Source organism: Thalassophryne amazonica, chromosome 15, assembly GCF_902500255.1.
Source record: "Thalassophryne amazonica chromosome 15, fThaAma1.1, whole genome shotgun sequence".
NCBI lineage: Eukaryota > Metazoa > Chordata > Actinopteri > Batrachoidiformes > Batrachoididae > Thalassophryne > Thalassophryne amazonica.
The window spans coordinates 6,342,246-6,363,059 of record NC_047117.1 but is presented as its reverse complement, the minus strand read 5'-3'; the positions used below and the strand labels follow the sequence as shown (position 1 = coordinate 6,363,059).

Here is a 20,814-nt window from a genome sequence, read left to right as displayed (position 1 = left end):
TTATACCTGACACAAACCATGCAGCATAGTTTGTCAAGATAGGGCCCACACAGTTGTAACGCACCGTGACATTATAACATCAGCCCCACTCCACATGGAGAAATCCAGATATTCATGGAAAACTTAAATGACAGATGATTTGAGGATCATCTCCCCACGAACATACAACCATTAAATATGAATACACAAAGTGAGTTAAAAAAAGAAATTTGAATATTTATGGAATTGTTTTCATTTGTAGATGTGTCTTTATGCTGCCGTTATGACGATTTGTTCAAAGAAATTGTTTTTTTTTTCTCATCTGTGCAAGTCCTCCTTTCAACAATCAGATAAAGACACACAGACGTCAGTCTTGTTCATTTTTTGTGTGTTTTGGTGACCGTGCTGTACAGCAGATCAGAATCCTCCACAGCTTCTTGATGTTTTCTGTAAAAGGAAAATCAGAACAAGTTATGATGTTTTATTATTGAAGTAAACATTAGTTTAGTTGCGTCCTCATCCTCTCACCCTCTGCTGATGTTGATGGTGCTGTACTCCATGGTCTCCTCGTCCTGGCGTTGTGGGCGTGGCTGAGCCGCTGTGGCGCTGGAGTAAAGAGCGTCAGCCTTGTTTTTGGTGAAACGCACGCTGGCGTAGAAAACGTGCTGCTGCTCTGCTGGTGACCTCTGTGCAGCAGCTGACGTGTTCTCGTAGTCTGGATCCTCAACGAGCTGATGGCCAGAAGCCACGAACAGTTGGGACCATAAATATTTGGACACAGACAGACTGCTTCATTTGGAAGATATTTACATCAGGTGTCTGTTGTAGGAATTACCTCAGCATTTTGTTTGCGGTGTCCCATTTTTATGGGATCAAAAATAATTGCACAAATTCTGATCTGCGTTCTTGTTGATTTTTAGTGGTTGTCACTGATGGTGGTTGGCTCTCACTGCGGTATTGTATCACTTCCTGTTCCGGAGCACGGCGGTGTTTTTCTGTATCTGTTAGCTGTTTAATCTGCGCAGTTAGATTGATCTAGTTAACTAGATAACGATTTGTTTCACAGTGTAATCTTCACGTGCCTTAACTAAAGCACTCCCTCTGCTGAATCACCTCTAAATGATTTACACATTATTCACTTTGTGTGTTTTTAGGAATCCGCTAGCTTAGCGTAGCTACTAGCTCTTAGCCGGTTTAGCATGGCGGCTTCTCCTGTCTCTCCCGCACTTTTCTGCTCTGGGTGTGAAATGTTTAGTTATTCCTCGGCCTCCTTTAGCAGTAATGGTACTTGTAATAAGTGTAGCTTATTCGTAGCTTTGGAGGCCAGGCTGGGCGAATTGGAGACTTGGCTCCGCACCTTGGAAAACTCTACAGCTAGCCAGGCCCCTGTAGTCGGTGCGGACCAAGGTAGCTTAGCCGCCGTTAGCTGTCACCCAGCAGATCCCCAAGCAGCCGGGAAAGCAGGCCGGCTGGGTGACTATGAGGAGGAAGCGTAGTCCTAAACACAAACCCCCTGTACACCACCAACCCGTTCACATCTCTAACCGTTTTTCCCCACTCAGCGACACACCCGCTGAGGAACAAACTCTGGTTATTGGCGACTCTGTTTTGAGAAATGTGAAGTTAGCGACACCACCAACCATAGTCAATTGTCTTCTGGGGGCCAGAGCAGGCGACACTGAAGGAAATTTGAAACTGCTGGCTAAGGCTAAGCGTAAATTTGGTAAGACTGTAATTCACGTCGGCAGTAATGACACCCGGTTACGCCAATCGGAGGTCACTAAAATTAACATTGAATCGGTGTGTAACTTTGCAAAAACAATGTCGGACTCTGTAGTTTTCTCTGGGCCCCTCCCCAATCAGACCGGGAGTGACATGTTTAGCCACATGTTCTCCTTGAATTGCTGGCTGTCTGAGTGGTGTCCAAAAAATGAGGTGGGCTTCATAGATAATTGGCTTCTGGGGAAAACCTGGTCTTGTTAGGAGAGACAGCATCCATCCCACTTTGGATGGAGGAGCTCTCATTTCTAGAAATCTGGCCAATTTTATTAAACCCTCCAAATCGTGACTATCCAGGGTTGGGACCAGGAAGCAGAGTTGTAGTCTTACACACCTCTCTGCAGCTTCTCTCCCCCTGCCATCCCCCCAATACCCCATCCCCGTAGAGACGGTGCCTGCTCCCAGACCACCAATAACCAGTAAAAATCTATTTAAGCATAAAAATTCAAAAAGAAAAAATAATATAGCACCTTCAACTGCACCACAGACTAAAACAGTTAAATGTGGTCTATTAAACATTAGGCCTCTCTCTTCTAAGTCCCTGTTAGTAAATTATATAATAATTGATCAACATATTGATTTATTCTGCCTTACAGAAACCTGGTTACAGCAGGATGAATATGTTAGTTTAAATGAGTCAACACCCCCGATTCACACTAACTGTCAGAACGCTCGTAGCACGGGCCGAGGCGGAGGATTAGCAGCAATCTTCCATTCCATCTTATTAATTAATCAAAAACCCAGACAGACCTTTAATTCATTTGAAAGCTTGACTCTTAGTCTTGTCCATCCAAACTGGAAGTCCCAAAAACCAGTTTTATTTGTTGTTATCTATCGTCCACCTGGTCATTACTGTGAGTTTCTCTGTGAATTTTCAGACCTTTTGTCTGACTTAGTGCTTAGCTCAGATAAGATAATTAGTTTTATTAATTAATAGTGGGTGATTTTAACATCCACATAGATGCTGAGAATGACAGCCTCAACACTGCATTTAATCTATTATTAGACTCAATTGGCTTTGCTCAAAATGTAAATGAGTCCATCCACCACTTTAATTATACTTTAGATCTTGTTTTGACTTATGGTATGGAAATTGAAGACTTAACAGTATTCCCTGAAAACCCCCTTGTGTCTGATCATTTCTTAATAACATTTACATTTACTCTGATGGACTACCCAGCAGTGGGGAATAAGTTTCATTACAGTAGAAGTCTTTCAGAAAGTGCTGTAACTAGGTTTAAGGATATGATTCCTTCTTTGTTATGTTCACCAATGCCATATACCAACACAGTGTAGAGTAGCTACCTAAACTCTGTGAGTGAGATAGATTATCTCGTCAATAGTTTTACATCCTCACTGAGCACAACTTTGGATGCTGTAGCTCCTCTGAAAAAGAGAGCTTTAAATCAGAAGTGCCTGACTCCGTGGTATAACTCACAAACTTGCAGCTTAAAGCAGATAACCCGTAAGTTGGAGAGGAAATGGCGTCTCACTAATTTAGAAGATCTTCACTTAGCCTGGAAAAAGAGTCTGTTGCTCTATAAAAAAGCCCTCCGTAAAGCTAGGACATGTTACTACTCATCACTAATTGAAGAAAATAAGAACAACCCCAGGTTTCTTTTCAGCACTGTAGCCAGGCTGACAAAGAGTCAGAGCTCTATTGAGCCAAATATTCCTTTAACTTTAACTAGTAATGACTTTCTTTGCTAATAAAATTTTAACTATTAGAGAAAAAATTATTCATAACCATCCCAAAGACATATCGTTATCTTTGGCTGCTTTCAGTGATGCCGGTATTTGGTTAGACTGTTTCTCTCCGATTGTTCTGTCTGTTATTTTCATTAGTTACTTCCTCCAAACCATCAACATGTCTATTAGACCCCATTCCTACCAGGCTGCTCAAGGAAGCCCTACCATTAATTAATGCTTCGATCTTAAATATGATCAATCTATCTTTATTAGTTGGCTATGTACCACAGGCTTTTAAGGTGGCAGTAATTAAACCATTACTTAAAAAGCCATCACTTGACCCAGCTATCTTAACTAATTATATGCCAATCTCCAACCTTCCTTTTCTCTCAAAAATTCTTGAAAGGGTAGTTGTAAAACAGCTAACTGATCATCTGCAGAGGAATGGTCTATTTGAAGAGTTTCAGTCAGGGTTTAGAATTCATCATAGTACAGAAAACAGCAACAGGAAAGATCCAAAACTTGTAAAGATGTGAAAAAATAAATAATTACCCAGAAAAACAGAAAGGGATACACTAAATTTGACAGTCACCGTGATGACACAGTGACACTGTACCATTACTTAGGGAGAGCCCTGGACTGTTAATGTTTTAAAACGCAAAAGTACTTTTTATCCGATTACTTGATTAATCGCCAGAATAATCGATAGAATACTCGATTACTACAATAATCAATAGCTGCAGCCCTACTGTTGACCATAAAATTTTATTACAGAGATTAGAGCATGCCATAGGTATTAAAGGCACTGCGCTGCGGTGGTTTGAATCATATTTATCTAATAGATTACAATTTGTTCATGTAAATGGGGAATCTTCTTCACAGACTAAGGTTAATTATGGAGTTCCACAAGGTTCTGTGCTAGGACCAATTTTATTCACTTTATACATGCTTCCCTTAGGCAGTATTATTAGAAAGCATTGCTTAAATTTTCATTGTTACGCAGATGATACCCAGCTTTATCTATCCATGAAGCCAGAGGACACACACCAATTAGTTAAACTGCAGGAATGTCTTTCAGACATAAAGACATGGATGACCTCTAATTTCCTGCTTTTAAACTCAGATAAAACTTAAGTTATTGTATTTGGCCCCACAAATCTTAGAAACATGGTGTCTAACCAGATCCTTACTCTGGATGGCATTACCCTGACCTCTAGTAATACTGTGAGAAATCTTGGAGTCATTTTTCAATCAATCAATCAATTTTATTTATATAGCACCAAATCACAACAAACAGTTGCCCCAAGGCACCTTATATTGTAAGGCAAGGCCATACAATAATTACGTAAAAACCCCAAAGGTCAAAACGACCCCCTGTGAGCAAGCACTTGGCGACAGTGGGAAGGAAAAACTCCCTTTTAACAGGAAGAAATCTCCAGCAGAACCAGGCTCAGGGAGGGGCAGTCTTCTGCTAGGACTGGTTGGGGCTGAGGGAGAGAACCAGGAAAAAGACATGCTGTGGAGGGGAGCAGAGATCAATCACTAATGATTAAATGCAGAGTGGTGCATACAGAGCAAAAAGAGAAAGAAACACTCAGTGCATCATGGGAACCCCCCAGCAGTCTAAGTCTATAGCAGCATAACTAAGGGATGGTTCAGGGTCACCTGATCCAGCCTGCAGTCTGAGAGCGAAGCGCTCTATTGGGGTGATATGGTACTATGAGGTCCCTAAGATAAGATGGGACCTGATTATTCAAAACCTTATAAGTAAGAAGAAGAATTTTAAATTCTATTCTAGAATTAACAGGAAGCCAATGAAGAGAGGCCAATATGGGTGAGATATGCTCTCTCCTTCTAGTCCCCGTTAGTACTCTAGCTGCAGCATTTTGAATTAACTGAAGGCTTTTCAGGGAACTTTTAGGACAACCTGATAATAATGAATTACAATAGTCCAGCTTAGAGGAAATAAATGCATGAATTAGTTTTTCAGCATCACTCTGAGACAAGACCTTTCTAATTTTAGAGATATTGCGTAAATGCAAAAAAGCAGTCCTGCATATTTGTTTAATATGCGCTTTGAATGACATATCCTGATCAAAAATGACTCCAAGATTTCTCACAGTATTACTAGAGGTCAGGGTAATGCCATCCAGAGTAAGGATCTGGTTAGACACCATGTTTCTAAGATTTGTGGGGCCAAGTACAATAACTTCACTTTTATCTGAGTTTAAAAGCAGGAAATTAGAGGTCATCCATGTCTTTATGTCTGTAAGACAATCCTGCAGTTTAGCTAATTGGTGTGTGTCCTCTGGCTTCATGTATAAAGTGAATAAAATTGGTCCTAGCACAGAACCTTGTGGAACTCCATAATTAACCTTAGTCTGTGAAGAAGATTCCCCATTTACATGAACAAATTGTAATTGTAATTTTGATCAGGATATGTCCTTCAATGCACATATTAAGCAAATATGTAGGACTGCTTTTTTACATTTGCGCAATATCTCTAAAATTAGAAAGGTCTTGTCTCAGAGTGATGCTGAAAAACTAATTCATGCATTTATTTCCTCTAGGCTGGACTATTGTAATTCATTATTATCAGGTTGTCCTAAAAGTTCCCTGAAAAGCCTTCAGTTAATTCAAATGCTGCAGCTAGAGTACTGACGGGGACTAGAAGGAGAGAGCATATTTCACCCATATTGGCCTCTCTTCATTGGCTTCCTGTTAATTCTAGAATAGAATTTAAAATTCTTTTTCTTACTTATAAGGTTTTGAATAATCAGGTCCCATCTTATCTTAGGGACCTCTTAGTACCATATCACCCCAATAGAGCGCTTCGCTCTCAGACTGCAGGCTTACTTGTAGTTCCTAGGGTTTTTAAGAGTAGAATGGGAGGCAGAGCCTTCAGCTTTCAGGCTCCTCTCCTGTGGAACCAGCTCCCAATTCAGATCAGGGAGACAGACACCCTCTCTACTTTTAAGATTATGCTTAAAACTTTCCTTTTTGCTAAAGCTTATAGTTAGGGCTGGATCAGGTGACCCTGAACCATCCCTTAGTTATGCTGCTATAGATTAAGACTGCTGGGGGGTTCCCATGATGCACTGAGTGTTTCTTTCTCTTTTTGCTCTGTATGCACCACTCTGCATTAATCATTAGTGATTGATCTCTGCTGTCTTCCACAGCATGTCTTTTTCCTTATTCTCTCCCCTCAGCCCCAACCAGTCCCAGCAGAAGACTGCCCCTCCCTGAGCCTGGTTCTGCTGGAGGTTTCTTCCTGTTAAAAGGGAGTTTTTCCTTCCCACTGTCGCCAAGTGCTTGCTCATAGGGCAGGGGTGGCCAAGGTCGGTCCTCGAGAGCCACATTCCTGACACTCTTAGTTGTCTCCCTGCTCCAACACACCTGAATCCAATGAAAGACTTGTTAGCAGACTTTTAATGAGCCTTTCAGGAGTGTCAGGAATGTGGCTCTCGAGGACCGAACTTGGCCACCCCTGTCATATGGGGTCGTTTTGACCGTTAGGGTTTTTCTGTAATTATTGTATGGCTTTTGCCTTACAATATAAAGTGCCTTGGGGCAACTGCTGTTGTGATTTGGCGCTATATAAATAAAACTGATTTGATTTGATTTGATGGAGAGACGATCCATCATACCCAAGAACAAAAACATTAAATACATGAATAGAAAACAAAAGCAGGTATCATAGAAGAACATGGCATATTTTTAAAATGTGTTATCAAAAAGAAAGCTTTCAGTTTTCACAGGGCGGCCAGACGTTAAAGGGCATATCGCACGTTATTTAAGATTAAAGTATTTATGATGGTAAATCCATGCGTGCACATGCAGTAATAATTAGTAGTCACTGATGAATTTTAATGCTAATTATCCCTCTCACTTTGGGAGTCAGCAGGTGCATTTCCAGAAAACGTCTTGCTCGGCATTTCTCTGTGTGTGACATACATTTTAGGAAAAGCAGAAACATCCCGATGGCCAGCAGAGTGAAATGAACGCTGCTACATCTGATAACGAAGTTTCTGAGCTTTCATTCAAAAGTGATGACTTAGATTGACATAGAGTGTACAGAGAGGAGACGACACACTTCACCCCGAAAATCTTACATTTGTCAGGGTCTGTCAGATTTTTTAACCTAATGTGTGGTAACTCAGCTGTCTGTGTCACCACACAGACGTCTTATACTATTTACACTCTTTTACTGCCATAAGGAACATGCACGTAGAATGTCTTCACAACGCAGTTTTTACAGGCTGCCTGAACATGTAAATGTATTTCTTACATTGGAAAAAATCCAAACATTATTTTCAGGAGATAGTGGACTTTCTAACATCCCAGAATCATGAGAGAACTTTGTGAGGAGGTGACAGCAAAGCTGCCATGGGACATTATTGTCTGGCTGGTGATCACGCGTGAGCCATGTGTGAGAACTTATAGTGGACCTGGACATTGTTCTCTGGCTAGAGTTTACACGTGATCAGTGCGTGAGGACTGAGAGTGGACCTGATCATGGTTCTCTGGCTGGCAATCACGCATGATCCATGCGTGAGGACTTCTTTGGTGGAGTGGACTTTACATATTTAATCTGGGAAATCATTCTATAAGTGGGTGAGTGCCCTGTTCAGTTTTTTTTTTTACCTTTTGTATGTTGTTCTTCTCAGTGGAGCTGGTAGGGTTTATTTTCCGTATACTTTGAGAGAGTCTGTCAGATTTTGGATCTTGATGTGTGTGAGTCTGTTCTACAACAGAGCAGCACACTGTTTTAACTCCATTATAGTTGCCGCAGTGAACGTGCACACTCACGCGTACCTCTCAGCTGTTTTTCAGGCTATATCAATTTCAGGCTCTAGCAGACACTGTTTATAACAGCCCGCGTTTATGACTAATGCCTGTGCACGCACACTAAGTCTTCTCACAATGGAGAGCGGCTGCTGGTTTTCCCGTGACTGCATCAAAATGAAGAGCTGTCACTTAAAAACGAGTCACCATAACACAATTTCACACTTAAGTAAACTTTTCTATTAATCTGCAGCTTCATTCTTAACCACAGCTACATTCTATTCAAGCGTGGACTGGGAAGTTTTCTTCAAAGCTGCGTAAACACTGTTGGAAACACTTGGAAAAATGAATACTCAGAGGTACTTTGTTTTCGGCAGTCTCTGTACTTTGAGACCGGTCACAGAAGTACACAAAGTAATCCTGATGTAGGATTGGATGGTCACTAACAGCCTAAATCTAACTTGTTATAATTTTGGTGCGACATGTCCTTTAAATGTGGCTTGAGTTGAAAATGTAGACTACTACAAAAATATCGTTAAAGCTATAGGGCCTTTCAAATTTAACAAAACTGAGAAAAATTTAGTTTCTACCAAAATCCAAGTTTTATAATGTTGGTATATTTTTGTAACATATTGCAAAATTACATGAAGAGAACATATTTATCTGGGGGGAAATTCCAGAGTGACTATTGTCTTCCTTCCTTCATCATCATCATGCAGACTAACTACAGGACGAAGCATATGCATGAGGTTTTGAGATTACTTGTGACTCATGTTACATTAATATCCATAAGATATCTTTTAAATCACTATCAAAGCCACCAAATATTCATCATAGTGTCTCATTCCTTGAAATTTTCCCCCTCAGGGGTTGAAATTCCAAGCAAAATTCCATGCTGTTTCCAGACAGCATGAATTTTGATCATATTGGCAATATCATATTAGGAATCCCTTATCAATTTGCAAAGGAATAAAATTATAGTGGTGCCAAAGAAAATTATTTTTATGCCTTAAATCTTGAAAAAACCCAGTGGCACTATACCTTTAAGATGCGTAACAACCCATGTTTTAATGCATCGTGGCATAAACACCACAACATAAAAGTGAACAGTTTTTACTTCATCTTTAACAGTGCTGCGACTGACATGGATGTGTGGATTTGTTATTCCTAAAACTTCCACCAGTTCAGTCTGTGCACAGTCGTCAGTGAACAATCTTCATACACAGCATTTTAGACGAACAACAGGTAATCTATCTGCCACAGCAGTCACCACACTTCCTACATTTGAGATGTTTTTCCTTCTATGTGCACCGAAAAACCTCTCACTTGTCAGCTCACTGTCTCAGCAGCAAACGGTAAAAGACTTGAAAGCAATGACAAATGACACTCTGGTTGATTTGATGTTAATTCCACTGACACACCCATGAGTAATTAGGTGTCTTTATCGAGTGCCTTTGCACCCAGTGGCGCATTTCATGCTGATGCTTCACGCCATGTGGACAATAATGTGTGGTTAGACACACAAATACACTTGCATTTTCTGTTTCAGACTGTGGATGAAAGACTGCACAGATAGGGCCCTTAATGTCTACTCCTAAGTTGTGTTAAATAAGCGTCACAAAAAAAGGATTGTTAGTTAGATAGTTGCATTTTCATTGACCCGTCATCATTTCCTCGTCTTCCTCACCTGGGATTCATTGTCTGTTTTCTGTCCACCGTCTGATTGTTGTTTGGACCTTCTCTTTCTCCTGATGAACACAGACAATTAACATGAAAATAAATGGCATTAAAAATAAACCAAATCACACAAGTAAAGATTCATTAATGAAGACAGTCAAAGTCACATAAAACTGCTCACCAAATGCAAAAGACGGCAAACAGGAGTACAGCAACCAGGAACACGGTGATGACTGGAATGGCAGCGATTTTAATGATGGCTGCTGAATCTGTTAATTGTTATCAGAAAGAATTCATTTAATTACAGCAGCTCTCAGAGAGCACGTGTACTTCAGCAACGTAACCACACAGTCGTTTACATCGACTGTATCAGGGACTGTGCCGAATCCAGTCAGGGTCAAAAATCAATTAACTGATCAGAATGTTCCTAATTATTTAAGAAATTTTGATGAGTGAAAGTAATTAAGACCTGAAAGACTGCAGGTGTCCCTGAAGAAACTATAAACTGCTCTAAAACCACTTTAATGTAGTTTATCGTGAAGTTGTCAGACAGTAGTACAGTACACTCACAGGGCACTTGCTGTCTTTCAGCGGCTTCGATTTTTCACGAGTGGCATGAAATTCCTCCTTTGTGCGCGAATCGGATTCAATCGTGTTACAGTTGTATGTAAAGGTTCGTGCACCCCTGATGATTTTCATGATTTTCCTTTATAAATCATTGGATGTTTGGATCAGCAATTTCAGTTAAATATATCATATAGCAGATGAACACACTGATATTTCAGAAGTGAAATGACGTTTCTAGGATTTACAGAAAGTGTGCAATAATTCTTTAAACAAAATTAGGCAGGTGCATAAATTTGGGCACCCCAACAGAAAAAAATACATCAATATTTAGTAGATCCTCCTTTTGCAGAAATAACAGCCTCTAAATGCTTCATATAGCTTCCAATGAGAGTCTGGATTCTGGTTGAAGGTATTTTGGACCATTCTTCTTTACAAAACATCTCAGGTTTGTTGGTTTCTGAGCATGGACAGCCCGCTTAAAATCACACCACAGATTTTCAATAATATTCAGGTCTGGGGACTGAGATGGCCATTCCAGAACATTGTCTTGTTCCTCTGCATGAATGCCTTAATAGATTTTGAGCAGTGTTTAGGGTCATTGTCTTGTTAAAAGATCCAGCTCAACTTCAACTTTGTCACTGATTCATGAACATTGTTCTCAAGAACCTGCTGATATTGACTGGAATCCATGTGACCCTCAACTTTAAGATTCCCAGTACCTGCACTGGCCACACAGCCCCACAGCATGATGGAACCACCTCCAAAATTACTGTAGGTAGCAAGTGTTTTACTTGGTCTGCCGTGTCCTTTTTCTGCCATGCATACTGCCCCTTGTTATGTCCAAATAACTCAATTTTAGTTTCATCAGTCCACAGCACCTTATTCCAAAATGAAGCTGGCTTGTCCAAATGTGCTTTAGCATGCCTCAAGCGACTCTGTTTGTGGCGTATACGCAGAAAAGGCTTCCTCTGCATTACAGCATCATACAGCATCTCTTTGTGCAAAGTGTGCTGTATAGTTGAAAGATGCACAGAGACACTAAATGCAGCAAGATCATGTTATAGGTCTTTGGAGCAGGTCTTTGGGTTGACTGTGACTGTTCTCACCATCCTTCGCTTCAGCTTATCTGAGATTTTTCTTGGCCTGCCACTTCACGCCTTAACTAGCACTGTGCCTGTGGTCTTCCATTTTCTCACTATGTTCCTCACAGTGGAAACTGACAGCTGAAATCTCTGAGATAGCTTTTTGTATCCTTCCCCTAAACCATGATGTTGAACAGTCTTTGTTTTCAGGTCACTTGAGAGTTGTTTATAGGCTCCCATGTTGCTACTCATTAGAAGAGATGCAAAGACGGGAAACATTTGCAAATGGCCACCTTAAATACCTTTGATTGGATTCACCTGTGTAAGGAGGTCAAGGGTCAATGAGCGTACCAAATGCATTTTGTGTTCTAATAATTAGTGTTAATGTATTCAAATTAATAAAATGACAAAGGTGCCCAAATTTATGCACCTGCCCAATTTTGTTTAAATAATTATTGCACACTTTCTGTAAATACTAGAAACTTCATTTCACTTCCCAAATATCAGTGTGTTTGTCTGCTATATGATATATTTAACTGAAATTTCTGATCCAGACAACCAATGATTTATAAAGGAAAATCATGGAAATTATCTGGCGTGCCCCAACTTTTGCATACAACTGTATGTGTGAAGGGGCCTTTAGGAAGGAACCAATTAAGTTGTGAAATCGAGGTTCAACTAAACAACTGCAAATTATAAATAAGACAGTGCTAATTCGGCTGAGGGTATTTTAGCATTCTGTTATATTTAAAGTGGCAGGAATTTTAGCCATAGTTAAAAAATAATATACTCAAATCCCATCAAAAATATCATACAGAAAGCAAAACTATATAGTTTATCCCATCTTTAAACTTCTGTTAAGTCACTATGACTGGATAGTAGGTCAACATCTTTTGGTCAAAGGTTAAAGTGTGTATCACTAATAAATAAAATGTCAAACTATTATAAATAAATAAAGAATTATGAAGATATTGATACATTTCTCTTTTTTTTGGTGCCATATGACCAGAGAAATGAAGTTATGAACATGGGAAATTAGCCTGATTTCACCTGCCTCTGATAAACGCTCAGAAACCTCAAACTGTGTGCAATATGAATTTTGGTGACATAATCTCAGGTCACGCCCCTAAAATGAATGAGGGAAAACATCTTCTTTTTTTTTTTCAGTGTGAAATCTGTGTTTTTTGTGGACTTTGATGGTGAATACGTCAAAATAGTTAAAGTGTATGCTTTGCAAGGATGGAGTCACATGACTAGCGTTGCTTGGTTAGGTGGCGAGAATTTCCAAAGATAAGATTTTGAGGAGGAAAGTTAGAATTCTTTTTTATGGTGTCCCTATGGGTGGTGTTGCCAACTTGGCAAATTTCTCACAAAATCTGGTGACTTTCCAAACCCTCTTGGCAACTTATTTTCTCAAAAGCAAGTAGCAACAAATCGAGCTACTTTTCCTGGTGTCATTGAAGACTTTTCTGGTGTTTGGCAACTTGAAAGTTAAACCACGTATTGATCTGTGAGTCGGACAGTCAAACAAAGGTGTGAATGTGTGAATATGAGCACATGAATTTACCTGATTTAATGTTCAGACTCACGGTGGAGGTTTGGCTTCCAAAGATGTTTTGGGCTTCACAGTAATAATCCCCACTGTGTTCAGGTCTGATCTCAGTGATGGTCCAGACGGGTCCTGATGCTTTTAGAACATTTTCGTTCTTCTTGTACCAGGTGTAAGTAGCTGCTGGGTTTGCGTCACTGACACAGGTCAGATTCACTGAACGTCCCTCTGTGATGTCACCAGGTGGACTCACAGACACTGAGGAACTCTTTGGAGCATCTGTAAAAACATTTTTTATGAGACTAATGATTAATTAAATGAGACAGAGGGAAAGTTCAGAACTCTGTACTATACATTTTAATTAGAATTAATTAGTTTATTTTTTATCTAATTGATTACTTTCTGAACATTTCAAAAGTGGTTTTGTGTCACTGTAAAGAAAACAGTGAAACAAATATTTTAGTGTCGGTGTTATAAACGGTCACAGCTGTGCACTGTGAGCCAGTTGATCCATTTGGTTATTTTTCCTGTTGTGAATTTTCTTTAGTTTGATTTTCAGAAATAAAATGCCCAAAATGAAACATATTTCTTTTCTCCACCTCCTCTCTGAGAACTGATTTAATTTCACATTTAGTGTCATTACATGTCGTCTGTTTTTTTTTTTCTTTTTTCTCCACTGTGTGACAGAATGGATCCGTCTCATCAGACAGAGATTCATTAGAGGACGTGTCTGTACACATTTATGGACAAATATGAGAACTGAAAGACTTCTAAAAGACCAGTTTCATTTCTAGGGTGCCTAAATCTTTTGCACATCACTGTAAAATCTGACTGTACATATTTATACTCACACTGAACATTCAGAAACACAGGAGCAGATTTCTTCTCTCCAACTGATTCTGAGCTCTGCAGGTGTACGAGCCGATGTCACCAGACTTGATGGAGGAAAAACGATATGTTCTTTCTGCTCCCTGAAGCTGGTTTTGGTTCTTGTACCAGGTGTAAGTAGCTGCTGGTTTCGCATCACTGTCACAGGTCAGAGTCACTAAACGTCCCTCTATGACGTCACCAGATGGTCTCACAGACACTAAGGAACTCTTTGGAGCATCTGGAATACAAGTATGGAAAAGAAACAAGAACTCATTTGATGGTTTTGTGACTTAAATCCAGCAGAGCTGCACGTTGAACGAGAGTAACATACTGTTAGCGGATGCTCAAACTAGGAACGGGCAACGCAAAGGTTATTTGTCGTTTTGTGAAACTCGTGCAGTGCCTGTAGGAAGTTTGTAGTCCTACAGAAAATTGGGAGCTAAAAAATTTAAATTAAAAAAAGACCATCACCTGATCAATACCACATGATGATACCAAATGTAGACAAACTGAGTTCTAAATAAAGTGTTGTGAAATGGCGTCATCAGCATGCAGCACTTTGAAATGCCACCAAAAATGAATATACCTGTGCAGCATTTGGCACAATGCTATAACCCTCTGGAGTCCAGGGTATAATTGGCCGTTTTTGGCTATTTTTATGCCCCACACGGCGCTTCAGCCGCAAGGCGGGGCATATAGCATTCAGGTTGTCTGTCTGACCTTCTGTCAGTTCGTCTGTCCTGCCGCAATTCGTTCGCCGCAACATAGCTCGGCATCTTTTGCTCGTAGAAACTTAATATTTGGTGGGTACATGCCTTGGAGGAGTACTTCACATGGGTTCGAAGGCCAGTGACCTTGACCTGCTTTTTAAGGTCACCAGTGGTTGCATTTGTTTGGAAGTCTGGCGACTGTGGACCAACTTTTTATGGTCAGTTTGTCACATCCTCAAATAAATATTATGGCAATCTCCAATTTTTCACTTATATCCCAGTTACATTCAAACACATAATGTTCAACCAAATACCCACCTGATACAAGTACATATTGCTGCACTTTGCATGGAAAATAATACTGCGCACGGGGCATTTCGTGATGAATGTCTCTAGTTGGTTTTACCTTTTATAATTTACCTTTAAAAAGTGTTTTACCTGGCCTTGTTTGGTGTCATTTTTTTTTTTCAGCACAACCCACCTGTGTGACTTTACAGTTTTTCATTCATTCTGACCGACTGTATTAACACAGTGAACCTAAATCACACAAAAACATAAAATCCAAGTATGAAAAAGTTTGGGTTTTTTACTATGAAAACCACAAACTTGTTTAACGAACCATTTTCATAACTTCAAATGCAAATATATATTGTAAATTTCAAGAACATATGTACAAATGTAGCAAAAACAAAACAAAAACAAGACAAAAATACAACTATTTACATAAATGCAGGAAATGCTTCAGATGTCTTTCACCGTCCACCATCCACCCTTCTCATCTTCACCCTTCTCCACATTGTCTCACCCGAAAACGCATGATGGATGGTGGAGCACACAAACACCACCTGTGTGTCCATCCACTTTACAAACACCAGAAGCCCCTCTCTTATCCATCTTGTAGATCCTCTTTCAGATTTTTTTGTGAGAGCATTTGCCCTCCTTGGGGCATCCTCATCTGTTCTCCCTGTATGTGCCACATGCCCCAAACTTCATGTTAGCCAGGTCCATGAACAGTTTGGGACTTGTGTAAAAATTGTCCATGTAAATGTGGTACCAGTACCAAGCGAAGACGACTGTATCAGGTTCATGACCACATCGTATGACTCACTTGTGTTCACAGTCTTGCCAGTGTAAATGGAAAACTTGTGTGTAGCCATTATAGCCAATACAAAAAGTTTCATGCCCCTTTGTTGGCTTGTCCTTCAAATATTGAGTCATTCCAGTTTTTGCCTTCACCACCACCATCCTTTCATCCACTGCCAGCTCCCTCCTCAGGTGGTAATAAGCCTGGCAAGCACTGAGGATGTCATCATAAAGAAGCCCTGACTTGAAACATATCATGACCTGCTGTTCCCTTTTTTTTTTTTTTTATCATTTTCTACATCCCCATCTGGATCACTTTGGAGGATGTTCCAGAATATTGATTTAAATCTGTCTCTGGACATTACTTTTGCTGGAAAGGGCACAGACAAAATACGAGTTTGTTTCCAGTAGTCCTGGAGACTTGGCAGTGACAACCAACAACGTGTATATCAGAAGTCCAAAAAACTGTACAAATCTTCCATTTCAGTGTCTATCCAGTTGTATTTTTTGTCCCTAATGCCTTGTTTTTTGCAGCAATTTTATTTGTGTTGGTGCAAATTGTTCTAATTGTGTCAGTTGCAAAAAACAAAAGAAAAAGGTCTTTTGGACTTTTGGGTGGAAAGTGTATCAACCTGGACTCCTGGTGTTCTCCGAGGCTGAAATCTGCTTACTGCTGGACCAGTGACTGCATCCTCCTCTGTGTTCCAGCAGTCAGTGCTGGGGGTGTGTCAGTGGTGGGGCGTGTCTCTGCTGCACATCCGAGCGTAGATCTGGATCTGGAAACAGAAGCGCAAGCTCCGACCCTCTGTCCAGATCTCCATGCATACGTTGGTGGATCCACCTGTTTTGGCTGCTCCTCCAGAACAGAAGAGGGATCATCTCTTTCATGACCAGAATCCTCACTGTCTATTTCAGACTCTGACAACTCACTGCACGCTCAGTCTATCTCCAGTTAAAAAAAAAAAACCAAAGCACTTTCTCCACATTCATAAAATGCCTCATTTTATTAAAACAAACAAACAAACAAACACAACAAACCACTAACCACACACGCTTCCCACCAGTAACAAAGAGAAGACGCACACACAATCAGACCCACATGGCGTGGGGGGCTGTGATCAAACACGTGGGGGTTTGTGAACACGTGGGTTAATGACTTCTGATTGGTGGAAGATTTTAGGGAGCCAACCAATGAGGAAGAAGGAGTCATATTTTCCACCACTGTTGCTGCTGCAGTAGAGAAGGAAATGATCCTTTTGGCTGCATGTGTGTACATAAACGCACAGTGAAAAATGGCAATAATATTACTGAAAACGCATGGTCAAGTTATACTCGGCCTATTAAAAAAATTTAAAAAGTGCTATAAAGGATGACGTCTCAACACATTTTTAAAGGGAGCCTTAGAGTGCAGCAGATTGAGTGTTATGTCTGCCTAATTAGGTCATGTGACTTTTTACATGAGGGCGCGTCATTCGACTCCAGAGGGTAATTTTCCATCAAAATATTTTATTTACAAACTATATAATCATCATTTTTGAATGTCTATCTATTAAAGAGTAAACTGAAACTGAAGGAAATCAATTTTAAGGCCTGAAAGAAGTTTTGTAGAAAGTATTTTGTCCAAAGCACCACATTTGACAACGACTGATGCATTCTGAGCAAATCTGGATGTTGAACCCAGTAATATACGGGGTCGACATCATCTGGATATTTGCACAAGCAAGAAGGATTTAAATACTGTAATGGAACTGAAACTGAGTCAGAACATTAATTGTATCATATAAGTTACTTCAGTGACTGACATTAGATAGAATATGTGCTGCCACCTACTGTCTGTACGTCTTTAAACTGGAAAATGGCAAAATAAGTGTGTTTGGACAAAATCAATGATTTCAAGTACGTATTTTCTGCTCGTTTCCCAGTTTCATATTTTTTTCAATCAACTGGTCTTGATCCCACAAACAAAAAGTTACTGTTTGACACTCTGCAGATCTTTTATAACCCTGAGCGGAAACTGGACTCATTTTTCAAAACGGCTGCAGAAACAGACGCCATATTGATTGTTTTGGACAAAATGAGTCTGATGGACAAACAGTCAACAATCCTCATCCAGAGGTTTGGACACAAGATTCGTCTTTGACAAATATCCAGATTAAAGATGGATGTTTCCCAGCTGCCTGTTAAACGCTGCTGCTGCCGCGTCCATTTTGCTGCTTAGCCCCGCCTCCACCCCAGCATCCAGCTCTGGGCTGTGATTGGTGGAAATGTGTCTAATCATCACTCCCCAATATCACAAGTCATCATCTGTGGGGAGGGATGAGGGCGGAGCCTCAACGCCAAATTCAAACTATGTTCTGCTGCTACAAATACGCTAAACGTTGTCTGACTGAACTGTATTTGATGCTAACTGCTCCCGCTAACCACAGTTAATGTGAACGAATGCAGAATCAAGTCCACACAGAAAAAAAAACTTTTAAATATATATTTAATGAAGCAGAAACATCAGATTTCCATCAGTCAACATTCTGAGTTTAGGATGTTTGAGTTTTGGAAGAAAAACTAGTTCCACAGTGAAACTATAAACTTACACACTGAAGCAGAGCGGTAATCCTCAAATCCTTCCAAAGTGCACCAGATTTCATCTCCAGGATTAATCCGTTCTTTATAATCAATTCCAGTGTGAATTTTCTGTTTGTTATTGAACCAGACGAAGGAAGAATAAGGTGGATCACATTCACTGTGACATCGTAGAGACACACAAGTGTGAGACGGGTCGCTGGTTGATGAGACGACTTTGACCTGAAGATCTGAATATAAACAGGAAACAGCATCATCACTGATCAAAAAACAATCTGACAGAAACAACATTAAAACTCTGAGCAGGAAATTAAATGTTACGATATCCACCAAAAAATGACTCTGATTCAATTAACACCAAGATTAATATTATAAAAATGTTCTCTGTGTCAGGACCATAAGTAATTGGACAATGGCTACTTGTTGGTTTTTGTCATTCCCCATAATGCAGTGTGGAACGGCACGTTCTGGTGTGCGTCCCTGACGAATCAGAGCGGATCAGTTCAGCCAGCTGTTGATTATCTGAACACATCTGACTGAGCTGATCCTGACAGTTGGAAAATGTGCAGTACTTTGTGTCCTGAGGACCAGGTTTGGGAAACCCTGGAGACCACGACTGTCAGCAAGACAAAAGTCAGTTGTCAGTTGTATTTTGTCTTGCTAACTTCACAAAAGTGTAATAATCTCTGTACCAATAATGTAATAACTGGTTCTACATTTGCAGAACCTGATCATGTAATAACTTCCCAATATTGTAATAACTTTGATCAATGTTGTTGCAGCAGGTCACCAATTTCTGAGGTCCAAGAGGTGAAGACAACCGACTGATTTGTTGTTCTCTTTACCTTTAACCTGCTGCTTCCTTATTTGCAGATGATTTATTTATATTATTGTGAATACATGTTTTTTTTTTATTTTAAAGAAAGTATTCAACTGTCAAGATAGACATTGAGTTTTTTAAAATAAAAAATAATATATTTTAATGGGTGTGAGTTTGTAAAACTAATCACCTGTCAAGATGACAGCAATAAAATATCTGCAAAAACCTGATAAAATACAACTTGATTTTTTTTAATTTATTGCAGACCATCGTGTAAATTAAACTTTGTCAGTTTATAACCAAAGAAAATTATGTATTTTAAAGTTGTATAGTTGTCATACATTTTTCATATGATGATTATTATTATTATTATTAATAATAATAATTGTAATAATAAATATTAGACTGTCACCAGCTTCATATTAAAAGCTGCTAATTTATACAAACACAGAATCTTCATCTGGACTCAGAGATCTTTAAATGTTGATCAGGAACAGTTTGTCACCTGAACCTCAAATACAGAAATCTCAAAAATCAGTAGATAAGATCTTCTGTTCAACATTTGGATATGAGTGAAAATGTTACCTGTGACAGTCAAAGTGACTGCATGAGAACCTGTATATCTTCCACGTTCATGGTTTGTTATGAATCTGAACTTGTATTCAGCTGAGTCGGTCTTTCTCAGGTTCTTGATCTGCAGAGTGCAGACGTTCTGATCAAAGAGATACTTCACCCGACCTGAGTACTCAGGGTCTGAACGCAGATCCACAGGTTGGTTATTTTTATTCTTTTTCACAAACCAGTATCTTCGTTCAACACTGATAGAAACAGAATTCCATGTGGCTGGGTATGTGTATCTGCAGGGCATTTCCACTGTGGATCCTTCTGGTGCACAGATGCTCATAGGTCTATAAGTTACACTCCAGTCATCCTGAGTCTGAACCACTGCAACACACAGCAGAACACAAACCAGTCATCAATCTGATTCAACAAACAGCTCAAAAACACACAACTTCCTAAAACGACTCCAGATCCACGAGCTCCCACTGTAAGTCAGTGAGAACTAGAAGAGCACTCAGAGTGCAGCCTCCAGCATCACAAATCATCATTTACAACACACTTTACTGACATGTTAATCTTCAGTATGTCAATGAAATGGAGGCCGTTGATAAAACACAGCGCCCCCTATAGGCTCTGGATCAACCTGCCCTGGTACATCCGCTCTGTGGGATCGATCGAGGTTTTTAAATCTTCCCTAAATACACACCTCTTCTACCTGGACTTTAATCAAGTTTAAGTGGGCTTCTGGCAAAATATTAATTTAATTTTAATTAATTTCATTATGTTACTTTATTCTGTTTTATTGCACTCTGTTATGTTTTCAGTAACAACCCAGGTATGGAAACACTGGAGTGGGTTCTCACTAAACACTCAAACTGTTAGCTAAGCTGGGTGCTTGGTGATCCATTGTGTAAAACGCGTTGACTGGCTAGCTTACTAGCTAGTTCAGTGCAGTGAGTTGGTCAGTTATGTGAAAAAAGTACCTGCGCACTATATCAATCTATTTTTGTGACTTTATATCACAGTACGGTATTTTGTATAATTTTTGGGATGGTAAGGTAACCAGGTAACCAGCTAAACAGCTCA

General features: G+C 39.8%; 1 protein-coding gene across 1 annotated transcript; it reads right to left on the bottom strand.

Annotated features, from left to right (window-relative positions):
- Window positions 1–336: 336 nt before the first annotated feature.
- On the bottom strand, window positions 337–20,232 carry LOC117525766 (B-cell receptor CD22-like). Its single transcript, XM_034187704.1, has 7 exons — window positions 19,753–20,232; window positions 18,359–18,577; window positions 13,126–13,386; window positions 10,091–10,178; window positions 9,920–9,980; window positions 508–710; window positions 337–426 (listed from the first exon to the last, which is right to left on the bottom strand). The coding sequence occupies exons 1-7, from the start codon at window positions 20,069–20,071 to the stop codon at window positions 357–359; spliced, it is 1,221 nt and encodes a 406-aa protein (XP_034043595.1). The 5' UTR covers window positions 20,072–20,232; the 3' UTR covers window positions 337–356.
- Between the last annotated feature and the right edge of the window lie 582 nt (window positions 20,233–20,814).